The sequence below is a fragment of the Scyliorhinus canicula genome, chromosome 6 (genome assembly GCF_902713615.1).
Source record: "Scyliorhinus canicula chromosome 6, sScyCan1.1, whole genome shotgun sequence".
NCBI classification, from domain to species: Eukaryota; Metazoa; Chordata; class Chondrichthyes; order Carcharhiniformes; family Scyliorhinidae; genus Scyliorhinus; species Scyliorhinus canicula.
Window position 1 is genome coordinate 41,852,221 of NC_052151.1, and position 25,741 is coordinate 41,877,961.

At 43.5% G+C, this 25,741-nt stretch overlaps 1 protein-coding gene across 4 annotated transcripts in view; it reads left to right on the forward strand.

Annotated features, from left to right (window-relative positions):
- The first annotated feature begins 1,962 nt into the window (after window positions 1-1,962).
- The window catches only part of pdss2 (prenyl (decaprenyl) diphosphate synthase, subunit 2), a 262,929-nt gene continuing 239,150 nt past the window's right edge, over window positions 1,963-25,741 (forward strand). The window contains exons 1-2 of one of the 4 annotated variants that reach the window (XM_038799236.1): window positions 1,963-2,111; window positions 5,715-6,054. In XM_038799236.1, coding sequence (XP_038655164.1) covers window positions 5,822-6,054 — 233 coding nt within the window. In that variant the 5' untranslated portion in view covers window positions 1,963-2,111; window positions 5,715-5,821. The other 3 variants (XM_038799235.1, XM_038799233.1, XM_038799234.1) reach the window with 3 other exon arrangements.

A 25,741-nucleotide genomic window follows, 5' to 3' on the forward strand; every position in this document is an offset into this window, starting at 1 on the left:
ACGCTGAGGTCCCAGGTTCGATCCCGGCTCTGGGTCACTGTCTGTGTGGAGTGTGCACATTGTCTGCGTGGGTTTCGCCCCCACAACCCAAAAATGTGCAGAGTAGGTGGATTAGCCACACTAAATTGCCCCTTAATTGGAAAAATAATTGGGTGATCTAAATTTATATTAAAAAAAAAGCTCTGTCTGCAACTACAGTGAACAGTACCTAGTTCAAATTCCAGTTTCTTTTGTTTCTTTAATTTAAAAAAAAATATTTTTTATTAAAGTTTTGCAACATTTTTCATAATAAATAGAAATAATTCTGCTTGTTTGTTGGCCACAAACATGTTTGTTTCTTTAATTCAGACCTCTTGGAAACTTCTCTTTATTTCTCTTGTATCGTTAACAAGCTTTAGATTTCTGGCACTTGCTTCCTTACCCCTTACTCCATTGTATGGCTTTTCTTCCAGAAAAGCTGAGAGAGATGTTCCCTCTCACACTGCTAAACTCCTTCTACTCTGGCTTCCAATTAAAATTAACCTCACAAAAGTCTAGACGGTTGCTAAGCGATGGATCATTCTTTAGCCAGTCTCGTACTTTACATGTTGTAAACTCTCTCAGCATGATGCTTCATTTAAAATTAAACAAAAATTCCCATGCATGGACATATTTTTGTTTAACATGAATCTAACTATTTTTACCCTTTCCTACACACTAAATTAGACCGACTTAAGTCTATCCTTATGTCTAATAATTTACAATACAAATATAGATCACTTAAACCTACCTCCGTTTCCTGACAAAGTGGATTCAAGAAGAATTTCCAAAACACATATATTTGAAATGGAAAATTTGTAGAACTATGGGAAAAGTTGGGGAAATGGGAATAATTGAACAGATCTTCTAAAGCTGCACAGGTATGATAGGCCATTTGATTCTGTTCTGTAAAGGGGTTACGGACAGGAACATGTGATTAATGTTTTTTTTCAATTCAAGCTCAGTTCTGAAGAAGTCATACGAAATTGAAACGCTAACTCTGTTTCTCTGCTGAGTGTAGCCAGCATTTTCTGTCTTTGTTTCAGATTTCCAGTTAATTTGTTGTAAGTTATTAAGAAAGACGGTTGCAGCGTAGCTAACGATTCTCCAATGTTATTTAAATGATAGATACGTTGCAGGGAAGGGCTTTTCTTTTGGTTTGTGTTGACTTCGAGCTGCAACGGGGTCTCTTTCTCTCTTCCCACATGCCGTAAGTTTGTAATGAAAGGTCACTCACTACCTGGACCACTAACACTCCCCAGATGCTGCCAGACCTGCTGAGCATTTCCAGCATTTTCTGTTTTCAGTTTAGATTTCTAGCAGCTGCTGTATTTTGCCCTTTCCATTCAGGTTCTACCACCTTCGAAATAATAGCCTGCTTATCTCCATTGACGTGGACCTTTACGATCAATGTTATTGCGCATTTTAATTTTTTGACAATCCGTCTCATAAGTTAGCCTCATCACCAAAGGAATTTCCTCCCCCAAGCTGGAATCAATGTGCGGCACGGTAGCACAGTGGTTAGCACTGTTGCTTCACAGCTCCAGGGTCCCAGGTTCGATTCCCGGCTTGGGTCACTGTCCGTGTGGAGCCTGCACGTTCCCCCTGTGTCTGCGTGGGTTTCCTCCGGGTACTCCGGTTTCTTCCAACAAGTCCCGAAAGACGTGCGTCAGGTTTGGACATTCTGAATTCTCCCTCAGTGTACCCACTGGAGTGTGGTGACTTGGTGCTTTTCACAGTAACTTCAGTGCAGTGTTAATATTAGCCGACTTGTGACAATAAAGATTATTAAAAATTTAATTTTAAAAAGACCAGCAAACCAATCCGGGTACATATATTTAAAAAAAACATTAGGTTAAAAGGAAAAAACAAAATATACTTTGAAATCAGTCGGAAGGGCCGGTCAATCAAAGCGATTGACAGCGAGAACCACCGTCCCTGCTTCCATCTATCCGTCTCCATGGTTACAGAGTCCAGCAGAGAGCTTCACGCGTTACGGCAATGTCGTGGCTTGCCCGTGGCCGTGGGAGTTCCCTTGATGTTTGCGATATGCCGTGTTATGGTTTGACTAATATGGCAGCGCCCATGGAGCGGTAAGTTTGCCGTCTGGCTGAAGGCGGCTCCCGCTGTTGTTGTTAAAAAACAGACCGAGGCCCGTGGGGAATGGCAGAAGCCCGGACACTGGGTCGGAGGAGAGGTCTGCATTTGCGGACATGACGGGGAGGGGAGATATAGATCAGGGATTGTTTTGACAGCGAGGTGCCTGACACTCGTCGTGTCCGAAAGGGCTGAACTCCAAATGTCCTGAGAGAGCTGCAGGGCTAGAGTTTCTGTTTGCCCCACGTGGAGTGTATCTTCCGTTTCTAGGAATAATGTTCACCTGGATACTCCAGGCACAACTGGTATAACTACCTCAAGAGAGTACTGGTGAGCACCTGCTGCTTACCCACCCTGGTTGTTCGCACAGGTTTACTGACTTCCCCCTGTGATTGGGAATTCCACTTCTGCAGGTTCTAATCCGGGCAGGGCTGGCGCAAGAGGAGGGAGGCTGCTAAATATGTGAAGTTTTGTATGTGAAGTTCGGAGCACTGAGTGGCTAGGTTTGTGGCTGAACCACAGGCATGAGTTTTGAAACTTTAAATGATGGGTAATGTAGAGAGAGAGGTAAAATATAGTAGCAGAATCTGAGACTTAGCAGTAATGACGTGTTCATTCATAATATATTAAAATGTTAGTTTTGTGTGGACGTTGTCAGCTTTCTTCATTATACGTTTCTGTGGCCACATTTATAGTGGAAACTGCCTATCTAACCTGTAATTTCATCATGCCAGTGGTGACACTGTGGCCGGCATTCTCCAACCCCACGCTGCCGTCAATTCTCCGGGCCTCGACAGGCCAAGTCTCGCCGGCGTGGGTTACGTTGCTCCCACACGGCAGGACCTTCGAGCTCTGTCTGCGGGGGCTTTCCTGGGGGGGGGGGGAGATCCAACCCCGGGGGGATAGGATCTATTCACATCTGGAAGAAAATAGACTTATCAGTGAGAGGCAGCATGGTTTTGTGCAGGGAAGGTCATATCTTACAAACCTAATAGAATTCTTTGAGGAAGTGACAAAGTTAATTGATGAGGGAAGGGCTGTAGATGTCGTATACATGGCGTAAGGCGTTTGATAAGGTTTCCCATGGCAGGTTGATGGAAAAAGTGAAGTCGTATGGGGTTCAGGATGTACTCGCTAGCTGGATAAAGAACTGGCTGGGCAACAGGAGACAGAGAGTAGTGGTGGAAGGGAGTGTCTCAAAATGGAGAAGGGTGACTAGTGGTGTTCCACAGGGATCCGTGCTCGGACCACTGTTGTTTGTGATCTACATAAATGACCTGGAGGAAGGTATAGGTAGTCTGATTAGCAAGTTTGCAGATGATACTAAGATTGGTGGAGTTGCAGATAGCGAGGAGGACTGTCAGAGAATACAACAAAATATAGATAGATTGGAGAGTTGGGCAGAGAAATGGCAGATGGAGTTCAATCCAGGCAAATGCGAGGTGATGCATTTTGGAAGATCAAATTCAAGAGCGGACTATATGGTCAATGGAAGGGTCTTGGGGAAAATTGATGTGCAGAGAGATCTGGGAGTTCAGGTCCATTGTACCCTGACAACGCAGGTTGATAGAGTGGTCAAGAAGGCATACAGCATGCTTGCCTTCATCGGACGGGGTATTGAGTACAAGAGTTGGCAGGTCATGTTACAGTTGTATAGGACTTTGGTTCGGCCACATTTGGAATACTGCGTGCAGTTCTGGTCGCCACATTACCGGAAGGATGTGGATGCCTTGGAGAGGGTGCAGAGGAGGTTCACCAGGATGCTGCCTGGTATGGAAGGTGCTAGCTATGAAGAAAGGTTGAGTAGATTAGGATTGTTTTCGTTGGAAAGACGGAGGTTGAGGGGGGACCTGATTGAGGTCTACAAAATTATGAGAGGTATGGACAGGGTGGATAGCAACAAGCTTTTCCCAAGAGTGGGGGTGTCAATTACAAGGGGTCACGATTTCAAGGTGAGAGGGGGAAAGTTTAAGGGAGATGTGCGTGGAAAGTTTTTTACGCAGAGGGTGGTGGGTGCCTGGAACGCTTTACCAGCGGAGGTGGTAGAGGCGGGCATGATAGCATCATTTAAGAAGCATCTAGACAGGTATATGAATGGGCGGGAACAGAGGGAAGTAGACCTTGGAAAATAGGAGACAGGTTTATATAAAGGATCTGGATCGGCGCAGGCTGGGAGGGCCGAAGGGCCTATTCCTGTGCTGTAATTTTCTTTGTTCTTTGTTCTATACGGTGGCCTGGCCCGCGATCGGGGCCTACCGATCTGCGGATGGGCTATTTCCATGGGGGTCTATGTTCCTCCGCGCCGGGACCCTGTCGGGCTCCGCCATATTGCCATGGGGCTGGCGCGGAGATGGGAACCCACTTGCATGCGCGAACCCGTGCCTGTCGTGGCGCGAACTCGCGCTGGCCATGGCGTGCAGGCTTTCGGGCGCCGGAGCTGCGGATACCACTCCAGCGCCATACTAGCTGCCTGTGAATCTGCCCGGTAAGACCTTTTTGTGCCGGCGTCAGAACTTGGCCGCAGGATTGTAGAATCCTGGCCTGTAGCTGTTGCCCAGCTCTTACTGCAAAGAAACTACCTTGGTTCTTTGTACCCAGTCCAAGGGTAGATAATTGGGGGAATTCCAGAAGTAATGATGTGAAATGGGAAGAACAAACATTACTTGATGTTCTGCGTAGGATTGAATATGACTCCAAGCAAGGGAAGGCATTCCCTTTGAGCTGGAAAATGGCAAACTGTTGTGATTGGATAGGTTCAGCATTTGAATTGAAGGAATGGAATTGAAAGAAGACAACATATTGAAAGAGTGGAGAGGAAAGAAGGTTGGAGATAGGTTGAAATTGCTGAATCATGCTGTTCAACGTGCTGTTTAGAGGCTTTCCTTTTGGTTTGAATAGCAAGAGACAAAACAGGAGCAGGCAGTGCAGGGAGATTATTGAAAGAAAACGCAGAAAAGCAGGGAGAGAGTGAAGGTGAGAATGTTAAGACTTAAGTGGAGAACTTAGGTGGTCTTTCCTTTTGTATTATCATTTAAAAAAAGTTGATTGAATGCAATGAGTCTATGCAATATTTTTTTATCTTGTGAAGTAAAACAGTTTATCAATTCTGAAGTCTTGTTTTGTGTTTCTTTTATGTGCCTTCGGGAAGAAATGCATGCGCAAATGGCATGAATATCCAGATCAGGTCACAAGTGTAACTGTTGCAAATGTTAACAATTAATTTCTCTGCAAATGCTGCCAGATCTATGTTTCTTCCGTACATTACACTGTTGTGCAAATAGATATTGGGCAGTGTTAATCAGTTGCATTAAAACCTTCAACGCTGCAAGAGAGATTAGTCTTCGAAAGTACTTTATTGACAATAAACTAGTTTTAGATGTTCAGAGGCCTTTAGGAAAAATAAGACATTGGGACTGCTTCTGAGTATACTGAGTGCCACTGAACCGGAAAAACTATCCAATGCTGTCTCTCATCTGTGAAATCTGATTTTACCTCCCAGTGTGAACAGAAGATTGACTGGTTTAATTATTTAAAAAAATTGGGGCAAACATGCATGCAGACAACATTAAATTAGTGAACTTTTATATTTGTCTTGCCAGGATCAGCTGATGACTTCCTCTATTTGGTCCTCCTACTATCTTCAGCTTGGATGCAGAGGGCGTGTTTTGTTTCCTAGGTATAAAATTAAACATCTAGACCCACCAACATGTTACAGATCCTGAGAAGCACTCTGGCCGGTGCTTTCTGCCGCTGTCAAACTCTTTACTCCAGTACATCCACTTCCTCCTGGACTAAAGTGGTGTCTGATGCCGAAAAGATTGTTGGATACCCAACCTCCTTCATGAGTCTCCGCTGTCTGCTCAGTGATGAGCTGAGCAACATTGCTCTTCATGTCAGGAAATTAGTTGGGACAAAGCATCCTTTAATATCCACAGCCAGGTAAGATCTTCAGCTGGATAAAATGCAAAACACAGATTTTTAAATGGAGATGTCTTGTTGATTTGTTCTTTTGAATGCTGTTGCTTTTATCTTCAGGAAGGCTATACAAATCTTATGCCCGATTGCACGTAGAACTTCAATGGTTCTGCAAAATTATCTGATTTCAACCTCCCCCCTCCACTTTTCAAGCTACTGTGAAATTAGGTGAATCCTCTATTGACAAAACCGAAAGATATTAGCCAAGGAGTGTAAAAGTGCACTTCTGGCTGTGCAGGTGAGCTGGATTCTGCCTGCAGGAGCAGCCTTTATATTTTGTCAGTTGTGGCATCTTGGTAAGTGGGTGACGGATTCTGTAATGACAATCATAGAAATTTATAGCACAGACCAAAACCATCCAGGCAGCCATCAGTTTAATCCCACTTCTGTCTGAGTGTAGCATTGTATGTTGAGGCGCATAAAGTGCATATCCACTAAATGTCTCTGCCACCCTTTCAGACTGAGTTCCAGATCGTCACTAGGCGGAGAAAAAATTCCCATCAATTCCTAATAAACCTCCTACCTCTAATCCTAGATCTATGTCCTTGGTTATGGACCCCTCAACCTAAAGTGAATAGCCATGATGTGGAGATGCCGGCGTTGGACTGGGGTGAGCACAGTAAGAAGTCTTACAACACCAGGTTAAAGTCCAACAGGTTTGTTTCAAACACGAGCTTTCGGAGCACGGCTCCTTCTTCAGGTGAATGAGGAGCACGGCTCCTCATTCACCTGAAGAAGGAGCCGTGCTCCGAAAGCTCGTGTTTGAAACAAACCTGTTGGACTTTAACCTGGTGTTGTAAGACTTCTTAAAGTGAATAGGGCCTTCCTAGTCTCGTGATATAGACCCCTCATAAATTAATACACTTCAGTTAGGTCTAGCCTCAACCTCCTCTGCTCCAAAGAAAAAAATCCTAGCCTATCTAATCTTTCCCCATAACTAAAATAGTCTAGACCAGGCAACATTCTCATAAATCTTCTCTATACCCTCTCTAGTGGAATACCCCAATAGTGCAGTGACTGGAACTGCACGCACTAATCCAATTGTGGTCTAACTAGTGTTTTATAAAGTTCCAACATAACCTTATATGTTATGCCTCAGTTAACAATGGCAGTATGCTTTCCTGGCCGCCTATCTACCTGTCCAGCTAACTTCAGGGGTCGGTGGACATGCACTCCAAGATTCTTCTGTTCCTCTCAGAATCTTACTATTTATTGTCACCTCGTTTGTTTTGCAATCCTGCTGTAGTTTACTGGTGTCCATTAAAGTGTAAAGTAAGTGGAATATTCTGGGGTTTTTTTGTTCTTCTCCAAAGTAGTGATTTATGCTGCGGTGAGATGCTTTTGCTTCTGTCAATTTGTGTAAATGGCTGTTCATGTGTAATTTGGACGGCAGTGGTCAATAGGCTGATTGACTAAGAAATACCATACTTGCTTCCTAATTTTATAGGTGTGCACCTAAAGGAAATCCTGGTTAATATTTCTAATGCGTTGTCTCTGAACACAGAAATGTTTTGTAAAGTAAACATATTTCAAGAGGGTATTTTGCTTTTCACCTTTATGGTATGCATATCATTGGAAGTGCCATTTTTAGATATTTGGTGCTCTTTGATTTCAGCCTACTCATTTAAAAAAAAATTGTTTGGGGATGCAGGCGTCGCTGGCAGCATTTATTGCCTATCCCTAATTGCCTCTGAACTGAGTGGAGTGCAAGGCCATTTCAGAGGGGTCCTACAGGAAACCCACATTGCTGTGAGACTGGAGTCACACGTCGGCCAGACCTGGTCAGGGTGGCAGATTTCATTCCTTGAACGACATGGGTGAGCCAGATGGGTTTTTAACGACAATCATAAGACAGAGGAGCAGAAGTAGGCCATGACCCATCGAGATTACTCCACCATTCACTGAGATCATGGCTGATCTGATATCAGCAACTCCATTTCCTGCCTTATCCCCATAACCCTTATTATCTCTGTCTTGAACTTTTCAGTGTTAATGTAAGTCTACTTGTGACAATAAAAATATTTTATTTATTTATACTCAACCACCCAGCCTCTATAGCTCTCTGCGGTAAAGAATTTCACAGATTCACTAGCCTCAGAAGAAATTCCTCCTCATCTGTTTTAAACCCGTTATTCTGAGATTATGCCCTCTGTTTCTAGACTCTCTCACAAGGGGAAGCAATCTATCAACATCTGCTCAGCCATGTCCCCTGAGAATCATATGTGTCTCAATAAGATTGCTTCTCGTTCTTCTAACTTCAATGAGCCCAACCTACTTATCTTCTGCTCATAAGAAAATCCCTCCATACCCGGTGATCATCCTTGTCAACCTTCTCTGGACTGCCACCAATGCCAGTATATCTTTCCTTAGATTGGTGACTAAAGCGGTTCACAGTAATGCAGATGCGGTCTAACTAGTGCATTGCATTGTTTTAGCAGGACTTCATATTTTTATTTTCCATTCCCTTTGAAATAAAGGCCAACATTCTGTTTGCCTTCCCATTACCTTCTGAACTGAGAAACATAGAAAATAGGAGCAGGCGGAGGCCATTTGGCTCTTCGAGCCTGCTCTGCCATTCATTATTATTCATTAGGGCGGCCGGTAGCACAGTGGTTAGCACTGTTGCTTCACAGCGCCAGGGTCCCACGTTCGATTCCCGGCTTGGGTCACTATCTGTGTGGCCTCTGCACATTCTCCCCGTGTCTGTGTGGGTTCCCTCCGGGTGCTCCAGTTTCCTCCTACAAGTCCCAAAAGACATGCTGTAGGTAATTTGGACTTTCTGAATTCGTTCTGTGTGCCCGAGCAGGTGCCGGAGTGTGGCGACTAGGGGATTTTCACAGTAGTTTCATTGCATTGTTAATGTAAGCCTACTTGTGACAATAATAAAGATTATTGTTATGATCATGCTGATCATCCAATTCAATAGCCTAGTCCAATTTCCCCCCATATCCTTTGATCTCTTTTGCCCAAGTGCTATATCTAACTGCTTCTTGAAAAAATGCAATGTTTTGACCTCAACTACTTCCTGTGGTATGACTTCCACAGGCCGACTACTCTCTGGGTGAAGAAATCTCTCTTCATCTCGGTCCTAAATGGTCTAACCCGTACCCTCAGACTGTAGCCTCTGGTTCTGGACACATTCACCATCGGGAGCATCATTCCTACGTCGACCCTGTCTAATCCTGTTAGAATTTTATAGGTTTCTATGAAATCCCCTCCTCTGTTCTGAACACCAGCGAATGCAATCCTAACCAATTCAGTCTCTCCTTGTACGGCATCCAGGAATCAGTCTGGTAAACCTTTGCTGCACTCTCTCTCTAGAGCAAGGACACCTTCCTCTGATAAAGAAACTAAAACTGCACACAAAATTCCAGGGATGGACTCACCAATTCCCTGTATAATTGCAGCAAGGCATCCCTGCTCTTCTGCTCGATTCCTCTCACTATGAAGGCCAACATACCACTTGCCTTCTTTACTGCCTGCTGTACCTGTTGTACCTGCATGCTTACCTTCAGTGACTGGTGTACAAGGAAACCCAGGTCTCATTGTACATTTCCCCAATTTATGGCCATTCAGATAATAGTCTGCCTTTTTGTTTTTGCAACCAAAGTGGATAACCTTGCATTTATACAAATTATACTGTATCTGCCTTTCATTTGCCTACTACTCAACTTGTCCAAATCACACTGAAGGATCTCTGTATCCTCCTTACAGCTCACCCTCCCACACAACTTGCCATCTGCAAATTTGGGGATATTACATTTTGTTCCCTCATCTAAATGATTCATGTATATTGTGAAAGCTGGGGTCCTAGCACAGATCCCTGCGGTACCCCACCAGTCACTGCCTGCCAAGACCCATTAATTCCTTCTCTTTGTTTTCTATCTGCCAACCTGTTTTCTATCCATCTTATTACACTAGCCCTAATCCCACGCGCTTCAATTTTACACACTAATCTCTTATGCCGGACTTCGGCAAATGCATTCTGAAAGTTCAAATATACCACATCCACTGGCTCCTGCTTAGCAACTCTATAAGTTACATCCTCGAAGAATTCCAGTAGATCTGTAAAGCATGATTTCCCCTTATTAAATCCATGCTGACTGTCCGACCCTGCCACTGTTTTCAAAGTGCTCTGCTATAAAATCATTGGTAATGGATTGTAGAATTTTCCCTGCTACTGATGTCGGGCTTACTGGTCTATAATTCCCTATTTTTTTTCTTAACCTCCCTTTTTAAATAGTGGAGTTACGTTCGCTACCCTCCAGCCTGCAGGAACTGTTCCAGAGTCTATAGAATCCTGGAAGATGACCACCAATGCATCCACTTTTTCCAGAGTCAATTCCTTAAGCACTCTGGGATATAGATAATCAAGCCCTGGGGATTTATCAGCCTTCAATCCCACCAATTCCCCCAACATAATTTCTCTACTAATATTGATCTCCTTCAGTTCCTCCCTCTCAAGAAACTCTGCGTTCCCTGAGATTTCTGGTATCTGATTTGTGTCCTCATTAGTGTGAAGACAGACCCAAAGTATGTGTTAGTTACTCTGCCATTTCTTTGTATTTGTACATTTTTCCTAATATCCATTCCCTTGTTTCTGACTTGTCTTCACCAATCATTTTCTCTTCATATACCTGTAGAAATTTTTAGTTTTCCCTGCAAGCTTACTTTCATACTCTATTTTCCCTTTCTTAATCCATCCCTTGGTCCTTCTTTGCTGAATTCTAAACTGCTGACAAACCTCAGACCTGATGCTTTTCTTGGCCAATTTGTATGCTTCTTCCTTGGATCGATTACTATCACTAATTTCTCTGATAAGCCACGGATTGGCCATCTTTCCCATTTTACTTTTGTGCCAGACTGGTAGAAACAATTGTTGCAGTTCGCCCATGAATGTTTGCCAGTGCCGATCCACTGGCATCCCTTTTAAGTAATGTTTCCCAATCTATCATAGCCAACTTCAGCCTCTCATCATCATAGATTCCTTTATTAAGATTCGGGACCCTGGTCTGAGAATCAACTACTTCACTCTCAGTCTTGATGAAAGATTCTATCATTTTGTAGTCGATCATCCCTGCTTTTCCTATAGGATTAGGTTGTGTCAGTACTCTTGTTTTACCTTCTTCTAATAAGAATTATTGTCCGGTTGATTGGAGGTGTAGAAAATACAACTTTATTGCTAATTATTCACTTTATTACACTTGCATAAGAACTGAATCAAAACTTAAAACAAAATATGAAACAATACATAAATGGGTCAAATACAGAGCGAAGGACAACATTAAATAAAAGCATAAAGAAATCACTGTAAACACAAACAAATAGATGATTCAAAAATGTAAGCAGGAATTCAGGAACAAAACTTTGATCACGAGGTCTTACTTTTAAGGGAATCCTTATCTACGATCTGATCCTTCATTTACTCTCATTGGTTTCTAATTCTCAGCCGATACCGCCTGATTTGTTCAAATGGATGCCTGTTACTTAGAGGATGATTTATTAATCAAACATTGGCCATTATGTAAGACTGACTGGTGTCCATCAAAGTTAATTCAGCGTCTATGTACGCAGTCTCATGAAAATAGTTTCTCACGCCACCGCTGGCCGTAGACCCTGCTGTAACTAATTAGTTGATGTATTCTTATTGCTAAATGCACTGAAATGCAATAGTCAATTCATTATATGAAACATTCACTGAAACAATGTCTAAAGTTCCACAGACAAGAGAAGTTCAATAGAATATTCATTATCTAAAACAATGGCTGTATTCTCACAGTCAAGGCATTTTTAATAATTTCATTATTTTTAGCTATGCATTCAATTAGCACCTAAAACCCTGAATAAATCAATGAGTCCATAAATCAATAATCTATCAGGTTGTTCACAAACTGTCTTGCAGACAACAGCTGCTTCAGTAAGGTTTCTCAGAATGGTCGGTGACAAGCAGTGGACAATTTCCTCCAGCAGAGATGAAGTAGGAAGAGAAAGATGGTTAGAAACAAGAATTGGGAATGTTTGCTTTTTTAATAGATAATTCATGCCAAGTGCTCCTTACAGGTGTCCAATACACGATGCAAGTCCACTAACTAACTTGGTCGGCAAGGTGTGACGAGTGTGGGAGCTGGTTCCTCAGCTGTTAATGAGTTAGATGAAGGGACCAAGTGTAATCTAGCTACGTTTGTTGATAATACAAAGCTAGGTGAGAAAATAAGCTGTGTGGAGCACACAAAACCTATAAAAGGATAGACAGTTTAACTTAATAGACAAGAGCATGGGGTAATGTGGAGAATGGTCAAATATTACATTTATATAAATATATCCATTTGTTTGGCTGAAATGATATGAACACATCACAGTAGTAGCAAAGAGGAAAACTGCTGTCTGGAAAGGGGGGAGGTGATGCAAGTCGTGGAAGCCACAATTGAAGTGGATGGGAGTGTATTTCTTGTCAGCTGTTTTTTGAACTATTATTGAACTATTCTGAACAGTTTTTAAGTCTTGGACTAAGGATCGAATTGCATTTGATGAGAGTCTGTATGGGTGTCCAATGTGAGGAAGTGGAGTTGAGCCTGAAGAAGTCTGCATAAGTTTATCCTATTTGTATTTTTACACTTGTTGGTTTGTCCTGTTCCAAGTGAATGGCCTGAAAAGCAGTGTTATCCCATCTGGTGCTTTATTGATTATTATTATCATCCTTTGATTCAGGATTTATCAGCTACTTGAGATTAGTAGAGGCACAAACATAAATGTTATTTATTGTTCCACAGGATTTGTGCATTGTTGGCAAGGCCAGCATTTATTGCACATCCTGAAATAGTGTGGACAGCCTTGGTGACCCCAACAGCATGAGCTGCATTTAATATTCAATCAATATTAGTAAAGAATAAGTACTGGAAGAAATAGGATTGAAAGCAGAAATATCACCAGGATCTAACTGCTGAGATAATATTGCAGCCCCGAACCAGCCCCGGTTAATTGGGAGCATAGTTATTGGAACTGCAGCAAATAGAATATTGATATTCAAGAAAGGAGGGAGAGAGAAAATATGATAGGTAAAAGAGAAATGAGTGGATGTGATGTATTTGGATTTTCAGAAGGTATTCAACAAGATGTCACAAAAAGTTGGTACACAAGGTAAAGGCTCATGGAATTGAGCAATATGTTAGTCTGGACAGAAGATTAGTTAAAGGATACAAATCAGCAGCAATAAATGAGTTATTTTACAAGATGGCAAGGTGTGACGAGTGTGGGAGCTGGTTCCTCAGCTGTTAATGAGTTAGATGAAGGGACCAAGTGTAATCTATCTACGTTTGTTGATAATACAAAGCTAGGTGAGAAAATAAGCTGTGTGGAGCACACAAAACCTATAAAAGGATAGACAGTTTAACTTAATAGACAAGAGCATGGGGTAATGTGGAGAAACGTGAAGTTCGCTTTTGTAGAAAGAATAAAGATGTGCAGGTTCGGTGGATTGGCCATGATAACATTGCCCTTTAGTGTCCAGGGATGTACAGATTAGGTTTGGGAAAGGGCAGGTGAGTGGACCTCTTTCTTTCAGAGGGTCAGTGCAGATTTGATGGGCCAAATGACATCCTTCTGCACTGTGGAGATTCTGAGATTCTAATAGAAAACATAGAAACACAGAGAAACAGGAGTAGACCATTCAACCCTTCGAGATTGCTCCGTCATTCATTATGATCATGACTGAACATCCAGCTCAATTGTCTGTTCCCGCTTTCCCCCACATATCCTTTATTCCCTTTTGCTCCATATCTGACTCCTTCTTCAAAACATACAATGTTTTGGCCTCGACTGCTTTGTGCAAAAACAGAGTGTTTTTTAAGTGAGGTGGGAATATTAAATGTTGGTGTTTGGAGGGATTTCACAGCAAGTTAGTATTTGAGTGCAGTAAGTCATTAAGCAGGCAAATTACATGTTGGCTTTTATTGCAGGTGGGTTGGGGAGGAATGAGACGATTATCCTGTGGGAGAGATTGAATGAACCTATACTGTCTGGAATATGAAGAATGAGAGGTGATCCCTCCCACACTCAGTGGCATTACTGTCATTAACCTTCACGTTTTGTTTTAATAAATTTAAAATTCTTTTTTTTTTCCAATTTAAGGAGCAATTTAGCGTGGCCAATCCATCTACCCTGCACATCTTTGGGTTGTGGAGGTGAGACCCACACAGACACGGGGAGAATGTGCAAACTCCACATAGACAGTGACCCGTGGCTGGAATTGAACCCAGGTCTTTGGCGCCATGAGGCAGCAGCGCTAACCACTGCGCCACCGCGCTGTACCTACTAAACTTCACCTTTAACATCCTGGGGGTTACCATTGACCAGAAGCTGAACTGTACCAGCCATATAAATACTCTCGATATAAGAGCAGGTTAGAAGTTCGGTTAGAAAGTAACTTGTCAGCTGATTTCTCCAAAGTTTGTTCACCTTTTAAAAGGCACAAGTCAGGCGTGTTGGAATGTGTTGCATTTACCGAGATGAGTGCAACTCCAGCAAACCCATCCAACACAAAATCACATCCATCACCTTAAATGTTTACTCCTTCTGCCACTGGCAGAGGGGGTACCATTTCCAAGATGGCCTGCAGCAGTTCACCAAAGTTTATTTGATGGCATCTTCCAAATTGTTTATTTCTGTCACATAGAAGAACAAGGTGTTTTTAAAAACTCACCACTATTCTTAGAATTCCCCCTATACCAAAAAGGGCCGACATTCTAAATGGTGAACAGGGATTCTCACTCCCTGACTCCGATGCAGGCTTCGGTGGGTGCCATTCAGGTCAAACTATATTTTCAAGTTATCCCCCGGTATAACCCATACTCTCACTGAAGATTTTATCTACTTACCACTTAGTAGCATCGATGTCCTGGGTCCTGCATTGCTAAGTAAGTAAAGTTGACTTCAGGAAAAAAACGCTTTTTCAGGTTAAGTTAAGTTAAGTTATTTTATTATTATATTTTTTCTTTTAAAAGCTGCAAACACTTTCTTTACAGAAAGGTAAAAAGATCTTGCTTCTGGATCCTTCCTGTTGGTTGAAGGGACCTTCAGGCCCACCTTGACAATCAATCTTCTTTAAAGTGTGGCCTTCTTGAGATGTATTCGCTGTTTAAACTCGGCTGCTTGTCTTGTCTTTCCCATGACCAAGCTGTATATGCTTCTCTTCTCTCTCTGAGTTCTCCTCCCCTCCTGTTGCTGTTGCTGGTCTGCTTCTGCTCCCTGGGTTTATATTCTCTTTCTACCAATTATTAAGTTTTAGAGCCTTGTTGTAAATTAACTTATTTCACTTTGATTTAAAAAGTATTTTTGATGTAAACATTTTAGTACAACTAATTATTCATTTTGGGCATAACGTCATCTCTCAGATCTGATTAAAAATGCTTTGGTTTCAATAGGTGCTACTTTTATTTTTGATTTTGAATCGTTTAATTTTCCAATTGTCCCCAGCTCATAACTTTGCCTTTGATTTTGACTTTAAATTATGTTTCTTGTAGACAGGTCATCTCCAATTTTCTTTTAATTGACTTGATGTTAGTAGAATTTTACACTTAGAATTGACACCAAATTCGACTGAGTATCATCCATCCTTTCCAGCTGTTTACTAAGAGAGTTAATTTCAATTAAGGTGTGAAACTTTGCTTTTAGCTGTATGCTAAAATTTAACTTGGTTATCACTTGAAAGACCTGCCTGTTTTAAACATCCGTCACTTAATTCAATTGAAACTCTCATCCATGCTTTTCCAGATGCTTCCTAAGATATTTACTTTCAATAAAGGTGTGAGCCATTGTTTTAGCTTATTACATGAAACCTGTGTGTTTGCTAAGCCTGCTTGTGAGAAAGAATCTGCATCTTATAATCCTGCTCTTTGCAGCTGCTATTAACTTTTTGTGGGATCTTTCCCCGTATCCTCTCAGACCAGATATTGACAGACTTCCATGTTTCAAATGACACATGTTTCTGTATTTTCAAGAAGAAAGAGAATGTCGTTGCTTGCAAACTCCCCTCCAAGTCACTCACCATCCTGACATGGAACTATATCACTGTTCCTTCACCATTTGAACAAAGAACATTACAGCACAGGAACAGGCCCTTCGGCCCACCAAACCTGTGCCAATCCAGATTCCTTATTTAGACCTATTATCCAAAGGATCTGCATCCCTCCATTCCCCGCCCATTCATGTGTCTATCAAGATCTTAAACGTTGCTATCATGCCTGCCTCCACCACCTCCATTGGCAACGGTTCCAGGCACCCACCACCCTCTGTATGAAAAACTTTCCCCGCACATCTCCCTCAAATTGTCCCTCTTTAATCTTGAACCCTTGTAATTGAGTCTTCCACCCTGGGAAAAAGCTTCTGACTATTCACCCTGTCTATACCTCTTATAATTTTGTAGACCTCAATCAAGTTTCCCCTCGGCCTCAGTCTTTCCAACAAAAATAATCCAAGTTTATTTAACATCTCCTCCAGACCAGGCAGCATCCTGGTAAATCTTCTTTACACTCTCCCCAAATCATCCCCGTCCTTCTGGTAGCGTGGTGACCGGAACTGCACGCAATATTATTCCAAAAGTGTCCGAACTAAGTTTTATACAACTGTAACATAACCTGCTAACTCTTGTACTGAATGCCCCAGCCAATGAAGGCAAGCGTATGCCTTCGTGACCACTTTATTCACCTGCATTGCCACTTTTATGGAACTATGGACCCGAAAGCCCAGATCCCTCTGTATGTCAATGCTCCTCAGGCTCTTGCCATTTATTGCATAATTCACATCTGAATTTGATCTTCCAAAATGCTTCACCTCGCATTTGTCTCAATTGAACTCCATCTGCCACTTCTCTGCCCAACTCTCCAATCTATCTATATTCTGCTGTATTCTCTGACAATCCCCTTCACTGCCTGCAGCTCCACCTATCTTAGTGTCATCTGCAAACTTGCCAATCAGACCATCTACATTTTCCTCCAGATCATTTGTATAAATTAAAAGCAACAGTGGTCTGAGCACTGGTCCCTGTGGAACACCACCAGTTACAAATCTCCATTATGAAAAACTCCCTTCCTCTGCTACTCTCTGTCTCCTGTTGCCAAGTTAGTTCTTTATCCATCTAGCTCGCACATCCCGAATCACATACGACATTACCTTATGTACTAGTCTGCCATGAGGGACCTTGTCGAACACCTTACTAAAGTCCATGGAGATGGAATCCACAGCTTTCCCATCACCAATTAATTTTGACACCTCCTCAAAAGACTCTGTCAAGTTGTTAAGACATGACCTTCCCCTCAGAAAATCATGTTGCCTATCACTAACAAGTCCATTTGCTTCCAAATGTGAATAAATCCTGTCCCTCAGTATTTTCTCCATCAGCTTCCCCAGCACATCAACCTATAATTACCTGGATTATCCCTGCTTTCCTCCTTAAACAAAGGGACAATATTGGCTATTCTCCAGTCCTCTGGAACGTCACCTGATGCAAATGTATCTGTTAAGGCCCCAGCTATTTCCTCTCTTGCCTCCCACAGTAACCTGGGATGTATCCCATCCGGCCCAGGAGTCTTGTCTACCTTAATACATTTTAAGATATCCAACACTTCCTCCTTCATTATGCTGACATGTCCTGGAGTATTCACACACACCCTCAACATCCATCATGTCCCTCTCTTTGGTGAATACTGATACAAAGTGCTCATTAAGGATCACACCACTTACTCTGACTCCACACATAACTTCCCTCCTTTTCCCTTGAGTGGACCTACTCTTTCCTTCGCTACCCTCCTGCTTCTTATATATGTATGAAAGGCCTTTGGGATTTTCCTTGCACCTGCTTACCAATGACATTTCATGGCCTCTTTTAGCCCTCCTAACTCCCCGTTGAGTTTGTTCCTACTTTCCCTATATTCTTCAAAAGCTTCATCTGTTTTTAGTTGCCAAGACCTTGCGTATGCTTCCTTTTCCTTTTTGAGTAGTCTCACAATTTCCCTGTCATTCGTGGTTACCTAATCCTGCCATTTCTGTCCTTCATTTTCACAGGGATGCCTGTCCTGCACTCTAATCAACTGGTCTTCAAAAGACTCCCCACATATCAAATGTGGATTTACCCTCAAACAGCTGCTCCCAATCCACATTCTCCAGCTCTTGCCAAATTCTGTTGGTGGATTTCCTCCAATTCAGCATCCTCACTCGAGGGATCACTCTTGTCCTTATCCATGAGTATTTAAAAACTTACGGAATTATGATCACTATTCGCAAATGTTCCCCTGCTGAAACTTTGACCACCTGGCCAGGCTCATTTCCCGATACCAGGTCCAGTAAGGCCCCCTCCCCGGTTGCATACTGTTTTTAAAAACCTTCTTGGACACACTTAACCAATTGCTCTTCAACCAAACCCCTGATGCTAAGGGAGTCCCAGTCTATATGGGGGAAATTAAAATCACCCACCACAACAACCATGCTATTTTCACATCTTTCCAGAATCTGACTATATATCTGTTCCTCTATATCCTGCAGGCTGTTGGGAGGCCTATAGTACAACCCAACATTGTGTTTGCACTCTTCCTATTTGTGAGCTCTACCCATGATGCCTCACTGCAGGACCCCTCCAAGCTATCCTCCCTCATCACAGATGTGATATGTTCCCTAACCAGTAATGCAACTCCTCCTCCCTTTCTGCTACCCCCCTCTGCCTTGTCTAAGATTTCCCTGAGTGTTAAGCTGCCAGTCCTGGCCCTCCTTTAACCATGTCTCCGTAATAGTAACAATATCCTATTGCTGGGTGTGACCATCTGGAAGACCACATTCTAACTGCACTGAATTTATCTACACATGGACAGCAGCGGTTCAGGAAGGGTGCTCAACACCCAACCTCTTGAGGCAATTAGGCACGGGTGAGAAATGCTGATTTGCCAATTACTCCCATAGCCCATGAGCGCTTGGAGTGTCAATATTCTGGGTGCGAAGCTAAATTGTGCTGCATAATTTTGTTGCGGTATTATTGTGGAGAAGTTTAAGGATGTGCACTGCCAAAGTTAGAAAGCAGCACCGGTTAAAGACATGATTCTGCTGACAGTGGAGGCTTGTAGAGAATTTGATAACAGCTTAATTTTCCTTTTTAGGAAGTTTATGGTCTCCTTTTGTCATAACATTTCCAGTAGATTATGATCTGGAATTTTATTCTCTTGTTCAAAATCCAGAAGGACAAATCGCATATCATAAAATGTTTGCCCCATTTTAATCTGTTCTTAACATGGTTCCAGGAACTAATTATTTTGAGTCTTAACGGTTGTGGATTTGGACTTTCTCAGAGAGCATTTCCTGTTCCTGTCTGAATTATGTTTGCGGAGGGGGGGGGGGGGGGGGGGTATATATTTCACTTTTGCAGGGCTCCTACTCCAGACATCTTGCCAAGTTGACTGAGGAGTAGCGATGGTCGATGGTATCAGGAGGGATGTGAGTCCGGCTTTCTGTCTCCGCGGAGGCTCGTTCCTCTGCTTGGCTCCTTCTTCTCAAAATGAAATTAATTCTTAACTTCGTGCTCAGGAAAGTAACATCCAAGAATGCAACCATGTAAGACGTTGGAGCTGTGGTGTGGTGTGATGGCATAATACTGGAAAAATGGGATCTCTTTCTAAGTAGAGCTGCACAGACTAGAGTGAAACAGTAACCGTTTTATGGAAACGTGTCCTTTTAAATCAAAGTAAATCCACCGTCAGCCTCTTGCCAGCAGCCTTTTTAATGAAAGCAATGAAAGTGGATAACTAGCACAGATTATAGCAATTAAGCATCGTCTGTAATACTGGACAAATATTGCATTTTCAGTAAATGAATGCTGCTGAATTTGGGTAACGTTACTGGAGCTGTCGTGCTTTTTGAGTGAAATAAATGATTTTCCAGGCAGTGTGCCACCAGCACCTCCTCCATCCTGGAGGGTGGGACAGTCAGTGCTGCTGTCAATGTCAATCCACTTCTCATTAGAAACTGAGGGGGATTTAGATTCACTCAGTTTTTCCTTCACCCTGAGATGCAGGATCACACAGCGGGGGTGTTGTATTGAAAGGCTTGGGTGAACGCCTACACGATGTGAAGTAAGTGAATACGATTGATGGACAGCATCAAGGCTCAACCTTGTATTCTTTTGTGGTTGGGAGTTGAGCGCAGTTCCTCCCCCACTTGCGCTGTCATTATGTCACATTCTGATGGGAAATATTTTTTTCTTGCACAAGATGTGGGTGTTGCTCGCATCCCTAACTGCCTTTGAAGATGGCCATGAATTGATGCAGTATATGTGGAGTAGGTTATTGGGAAGGGAGTTCCAGGCTTTTGATCCAACGAGAGTGAAGGGAAGGTGATATAGTTCCGAATTGGGGCGATGTGTGGCTTGGAGGGGAAGTTGCTGATGGTGTTGTCCCCATGCAGGTTTGGAAGGAGCTGTCCAAGGAACCTTGGCAGCAGTCGGCTATTTAGCCCTTTTGAATCTATTAGGTTATGACTGACCTGTATCTCGCCTCCATTTTATCTGAACATTATAAACCTAACAGAACTCTCTAATCCAGAGTCCACAACTTTTGGGGAACTAGGTACAGATTTCCATTATTCTGTGTAGAAAGATTGCTTCTTGATTTCACTCCTGAATGGCCAAACTATAATTCCAAGATTATGCTCCTTGTTCTTGATTTCCCATTGGAGGAGATGGTTTTAACATGTACCCCCACCTCGCAATCTTCTAAACTTGAGGAAATCTAAGAAAATTAATGCTGCCTGTTTTAACTTCATGTGTTATTCTTTCGAATATGCCCTCTTATACCTCACAAAGGTATATATCTTCCTTGAGATTCTGTGCCGGGAACTGATTGCAGTATTGGGGCTTGACCAAGATTCATCGAATTTCAACCCTCTTGAGTTGAATTACTTTTTGTACATGTACACTAGCTTTTAGTGAATTATGTACATGGTCACCCAAATATCTCTCCTCTTTCACAGCTGCTAGTGGTTAAGAAAATATTCTGTGGGCCGAACTTTGTGGTGTGGGTGCGCCTGTTACATGTATCCCCAGTGGCAATTGTGCGCACGAACGAGATGAGTTCACCAGGCTTTGGATTGCACAGGGGAACGAGGCAGGAGAGCTCACTGACGCCACTGTTATTCGTGTTGGCAATGGCCCTTCATGCGTCTGCTGAGTGGTGAGGGACACTGCGGGGAGCACTGGGTGCCGTTGTACGCGGACAAGCTGTTGCTGTTTGTGTCAGAGTATGGGCAGGATTATGGGCCTATTAGAGAGATTTGGGGCCTTCGCCAGGTATAAGTTGAATGTTGGGAAGAGCAAGGTACTTCCGATGAATGTGGCTGGGTGGGAGACCAATTTGGAGGCACTGCCATTTAAGGTAGCAGGAGGGAGGTTGAGGTATTTGGGGAATCAGGTGATGCGAGAGTGGGCCACGATGCACAGGTAGAATTTGACACCGTTAGTGGAGGAGGTTAAGGGGATTTTAAGAGGTGGGACACTTTGCACTTGAAGCTGGCAGGGATGGTGCAGGTGGTAAGATGAATGTGCTGCCAAGGTTCCTGTTTGACTTTCAGGCCCTCCTGATATTTCTCCCTAAGGCCTTCTGGAGGATGGAGGTGCTGATCGCGGAGTTCATATGGACAGGAAAGGTGCCGAGGGTGAAGAGGGCTTGGTTGTAGAAGCTGAGACAGAAGGGGGAGGTTGGTGCAGGGTGGGGGAGCAGGCAGGCAGGCAGAGTGGGTCAGGTTGGAAGAGGAGTCCTATAGGGGATCCAGTCTGAAGACCATGTGATGGCCCCGTTGCCACTAGCCCCGGAGAAATATACGGGCAGCCCAGTGGCGCAATCGGCGGTCAGGGTGTGGAACCATTTCAGGAGGCATTTTCAGCTGGAAAGGATGTTGGTGCTGACATCACTGTGTGGGAACCACACGTTCAAGCCGGGGGAGATGGATGGAATATATGGGAGGCGGGGCTGGAGCATGTCAGGGACACGTTCTCGGGAGGGAACTTTGCAGGACTGGGTGAGCTGTGGGAGAGGTTTGAGCTGCCGAGGGGCAGTGACTTCAGGTATATGAAGGTGCGGGACTTTGCGAAAAGAGTGGAGGGCGCTTCCCCCCCAGTTACTGCAGTACACACTATTGGGACAACTGCTGCTTCCTGATGGCCTGGGGGAGGGCAGGTTTGCAGATATATATGGTTGTTGGGGGAGCAGAGTGGGGCGCAAGTGGTGACGATCAAGAGTAAATGGATGGAGGGATTGGGCAGGGAAATAGGTTGGGGGATGTGGTGTGAAGTGATGCGGAAGGTGAACTCAACCTCCTCTTGCGTGAGAATGAACTTGATTCAGTTCAAAGTGCTGCATAGGGAAGCTGGAGAGCGTGGGAAGGCGTGTTTTAGAACGCTTTCCAGGATTGCAGGGAGTGGAGGTCAGGCCGGACCCTGTGATGGTGATTTTTGTGGTCTCGGATGTTCTGAAGATTCTGGAGGGGAAGGGGGACGGTGTTGTGGCCGCTGCCTCTCTAATTGCCTAGTGAAGGATCTTGTTAAATTGGAGGTCAGAAATGCCTCGAGTAGTGGCTTGGCTGGGAGATTTGTACAACTTTCTCCGGTTGGAGAAGATTAAGTTCAAGTTGAGGGGACCAGAGGAGGGCTTCAAGCCAGTAGCGTGGGTTCAATTCCCATCCCAGCTGAGGTTATTCATGGAGGCCCCGCCTTCTCAACCTTGCCCCTGGCCTGAGGTGTGGTGATCCTCAGGCTAAATCACCACCAGTCAGTTCTCCCCCTCAAAGGTGAAAGCAGCCTATGGTCATTTGGGACTATGGCGCCTTTGAGGAAAGAATCAGATGCATGGGGAAGAATTAGAGTAACAGAAAGTTGGGGGCAAGTTGCAATCCTGGTGATTGGAAGGGTTAAGGCTGCGGATCAACTCCAGAATGAGGACAAAACTTCAGGGCACTGGGAGGCAATGTACATCAGCAAGAACAGGGTGAGAGCGATTCGATGCAGGGTAAGGTACAGGCAGTAGACTTTCAGATTTGCTGCACTTTATGTAGGGAGAGAATGGGAGACCAGCCAAGAGAGAATGGGAATGATCGGGCCTAGAGGTGGCAGTCATATATGAACATTTCAGCAGCAGGTGAGCTGACTAAGGAGCAGGGGAATAACAAAGGTAGCCGCTTCTTGTAATGGGGACGGTATAGGTTTGGATACTATACATATAGTGGTAGAATGGGATCCCAAAGTTGTGAACAGTCTGATTCATCCTGAGACAATGGCTTGGGAGGGAAGGATATTGAAACTCATCCAACATTAGATCTCAGAATCCCAGCAAGCATTAAGGAATATGGCGTCAGCTGAAGGCAGTAAACCAACAAAAGTCTGTGGTTCACCTCTGGAAGATGGAGAAATTTGATGCGATAGTATCTGGATGACTCCAGTGGTTGACTGGATGGGATGTTGTAGCAGCTGCAGAAATGAGACCCAGATAAATAGAAGATAATGAAATGACAAAAAAAAGTCACTGACAAAGACGTTGAAAATAAAACTTTGAAAAAAGCGGACACTTTGCAACCTTTGAAAGCCAAGGTGCTCCATTTGAGCTTTCAGAGGTAGGAGCTCGATTAATGAATGGTCTGCCTGTTTAGGAATAGAGGAAAGTATTATAAGACTTAGCTTACATTGCCAAATAATAAACGTTCACTTCGAACCATTTTGCTGGACATGTTCCAATACTGGAGAAGCTATAAATTGAAGATTGGTGCTGTTATGGATGTAATCTTTAAGTGCAAAGACTGCATCAGGTAATACCTGTTGGCGGAGGTACGGTAATGGTGATCTATTGCACATAACCACATCTGTCTTTTCAAACATTCAACATTTGCTGTTGCGCTGAACTGTCCTTTTAATATCAGTTTGAGTAATCAGATCTGCACCACTTCCTGCAAAAGACTGGGAGCGTTGTTTACTGGAGAACATAGTGAGAACATAGTGTGGCTCATTGAAAATTTATTGCATTCCTTCTCCAATCTGTGTTCTTGGATCATGTCTGCAGAAAGTCAGAAAACAGATGGCTGACAAAATGGTATTAATGGTTAAAATTTCCTGGACCTGCACCCCCCCCCCAAAATAAATCTGACGGAATTCTTTATCCTTTTGGAATGTAAAATTTGAGTGTGATCATTTCTGATAAATGGCACGGTGGCACATTGGTTAGCACTGCTGCCTCACAACTCCAGGTTCCCGGGTTGAATTCCGGCATCGGGTGACTGTGTGGAGTCTGCACGTTCTCCCCGTGTCTGCGTGGGTTTCCTCCGGGTGCTCTGGTTTCCTCCCACAGTCCAAAGATGTGTAGGTTAGGTGGATTGGCCATGCTAAATTGCCCATTAGTGTCCAAAAGGTTACGTTGGATTAAGGGGATAGAGTGGAGGGTGCTCTTACCAAGGGCCGGCGCAGACTCGATGGGCCAAATGGCCTCCTTCTGCACTGTAAATTCTATGATTCTATGTATGTATTCTGTGTGTGTCAGCAGTGACTCAGTTGGTAGCACTTTCCCCTGCGTTGGAAGGTTGTGTGTTCACATCCCAAACCAGGACTAAAGCACAAAAATCAAGGCTGAAATTCCAGTGAAGAAGCTGTACTGTTGGAGAAGCTGTCGTTTCGATATGACATTAAGCTGAGGCCTTGTTTCCCATCTTGACTGGGTGTAAAAAAAATCTGAGGGTAGATGATATTGTTTGGCAGAAGAGCAGGAGAATTATCCTTAAGTATCCTGGCTAATATTTACCCCTGAATTGACATCACAACTGCTTATTTCGCCATTGACACGTAGCCCTTTGTGGGAACTTGGCAAATTGGCTGCCATGTTTTCAACATTACAACAGGAGCCTCATTTCAAAATGGGTTTCATTGGTTGTGAAGCAAGTTGGGATGGCCGGTGATTAACTATCTAAATGCAAGTCTTTCCCATTTCCAGATTTTAATCCACTTGTCAGGGCCCTTCCTGTTGATGCCCTTATTTTCCATTTCTTTTATTTGCCATTATAATTTTTGATCAATGGATGCTTAATATACCTTTAAGTCAAGCAGAGGAAGTGAGGAACTCAAAGTTAACAAAATAGTACACTGCTAGCTTTCAAAGAGAAGAACTCAGATTTTGTAGCAGCTGAGAGATCAGAAGGACTCTGTTCGCTTGGTTGGCTGCTGGCCAATGAATTGGCCAAAGGGACGTATTCTGTCCAGCAACAGGCAGTGATTTGGTCCTACCCGAGTGCGATGGTTTTCAGAGGACGAAGGGAAGGACTGTCAGGTTCTGGATGCTTCGAGAAGAAGCTGTGTGAGTGTCTGTCTGTCTGTCTCTCTCTCTCTCTCTCTCACACACACTCTCTTTATCCAGAAAAGCTGCATAGCTGCTATATTTAAAAAAATAAATTTAGAGTACCCGATTCATTTTTTCCAATTAAGGGGCAATTTAGTGAGGCCAATGCACCTACCCTGCACATCTTTGGGTTGTGGGGGCGAAACCCACGCAAACACGGAGAATGTGCAAGCTCCACACGGACAGTGACCCAGAGACGGGATCGAACCTGGGACCTTGGCGCCGTGAGGCATCAGGGCTAAACCCACTGC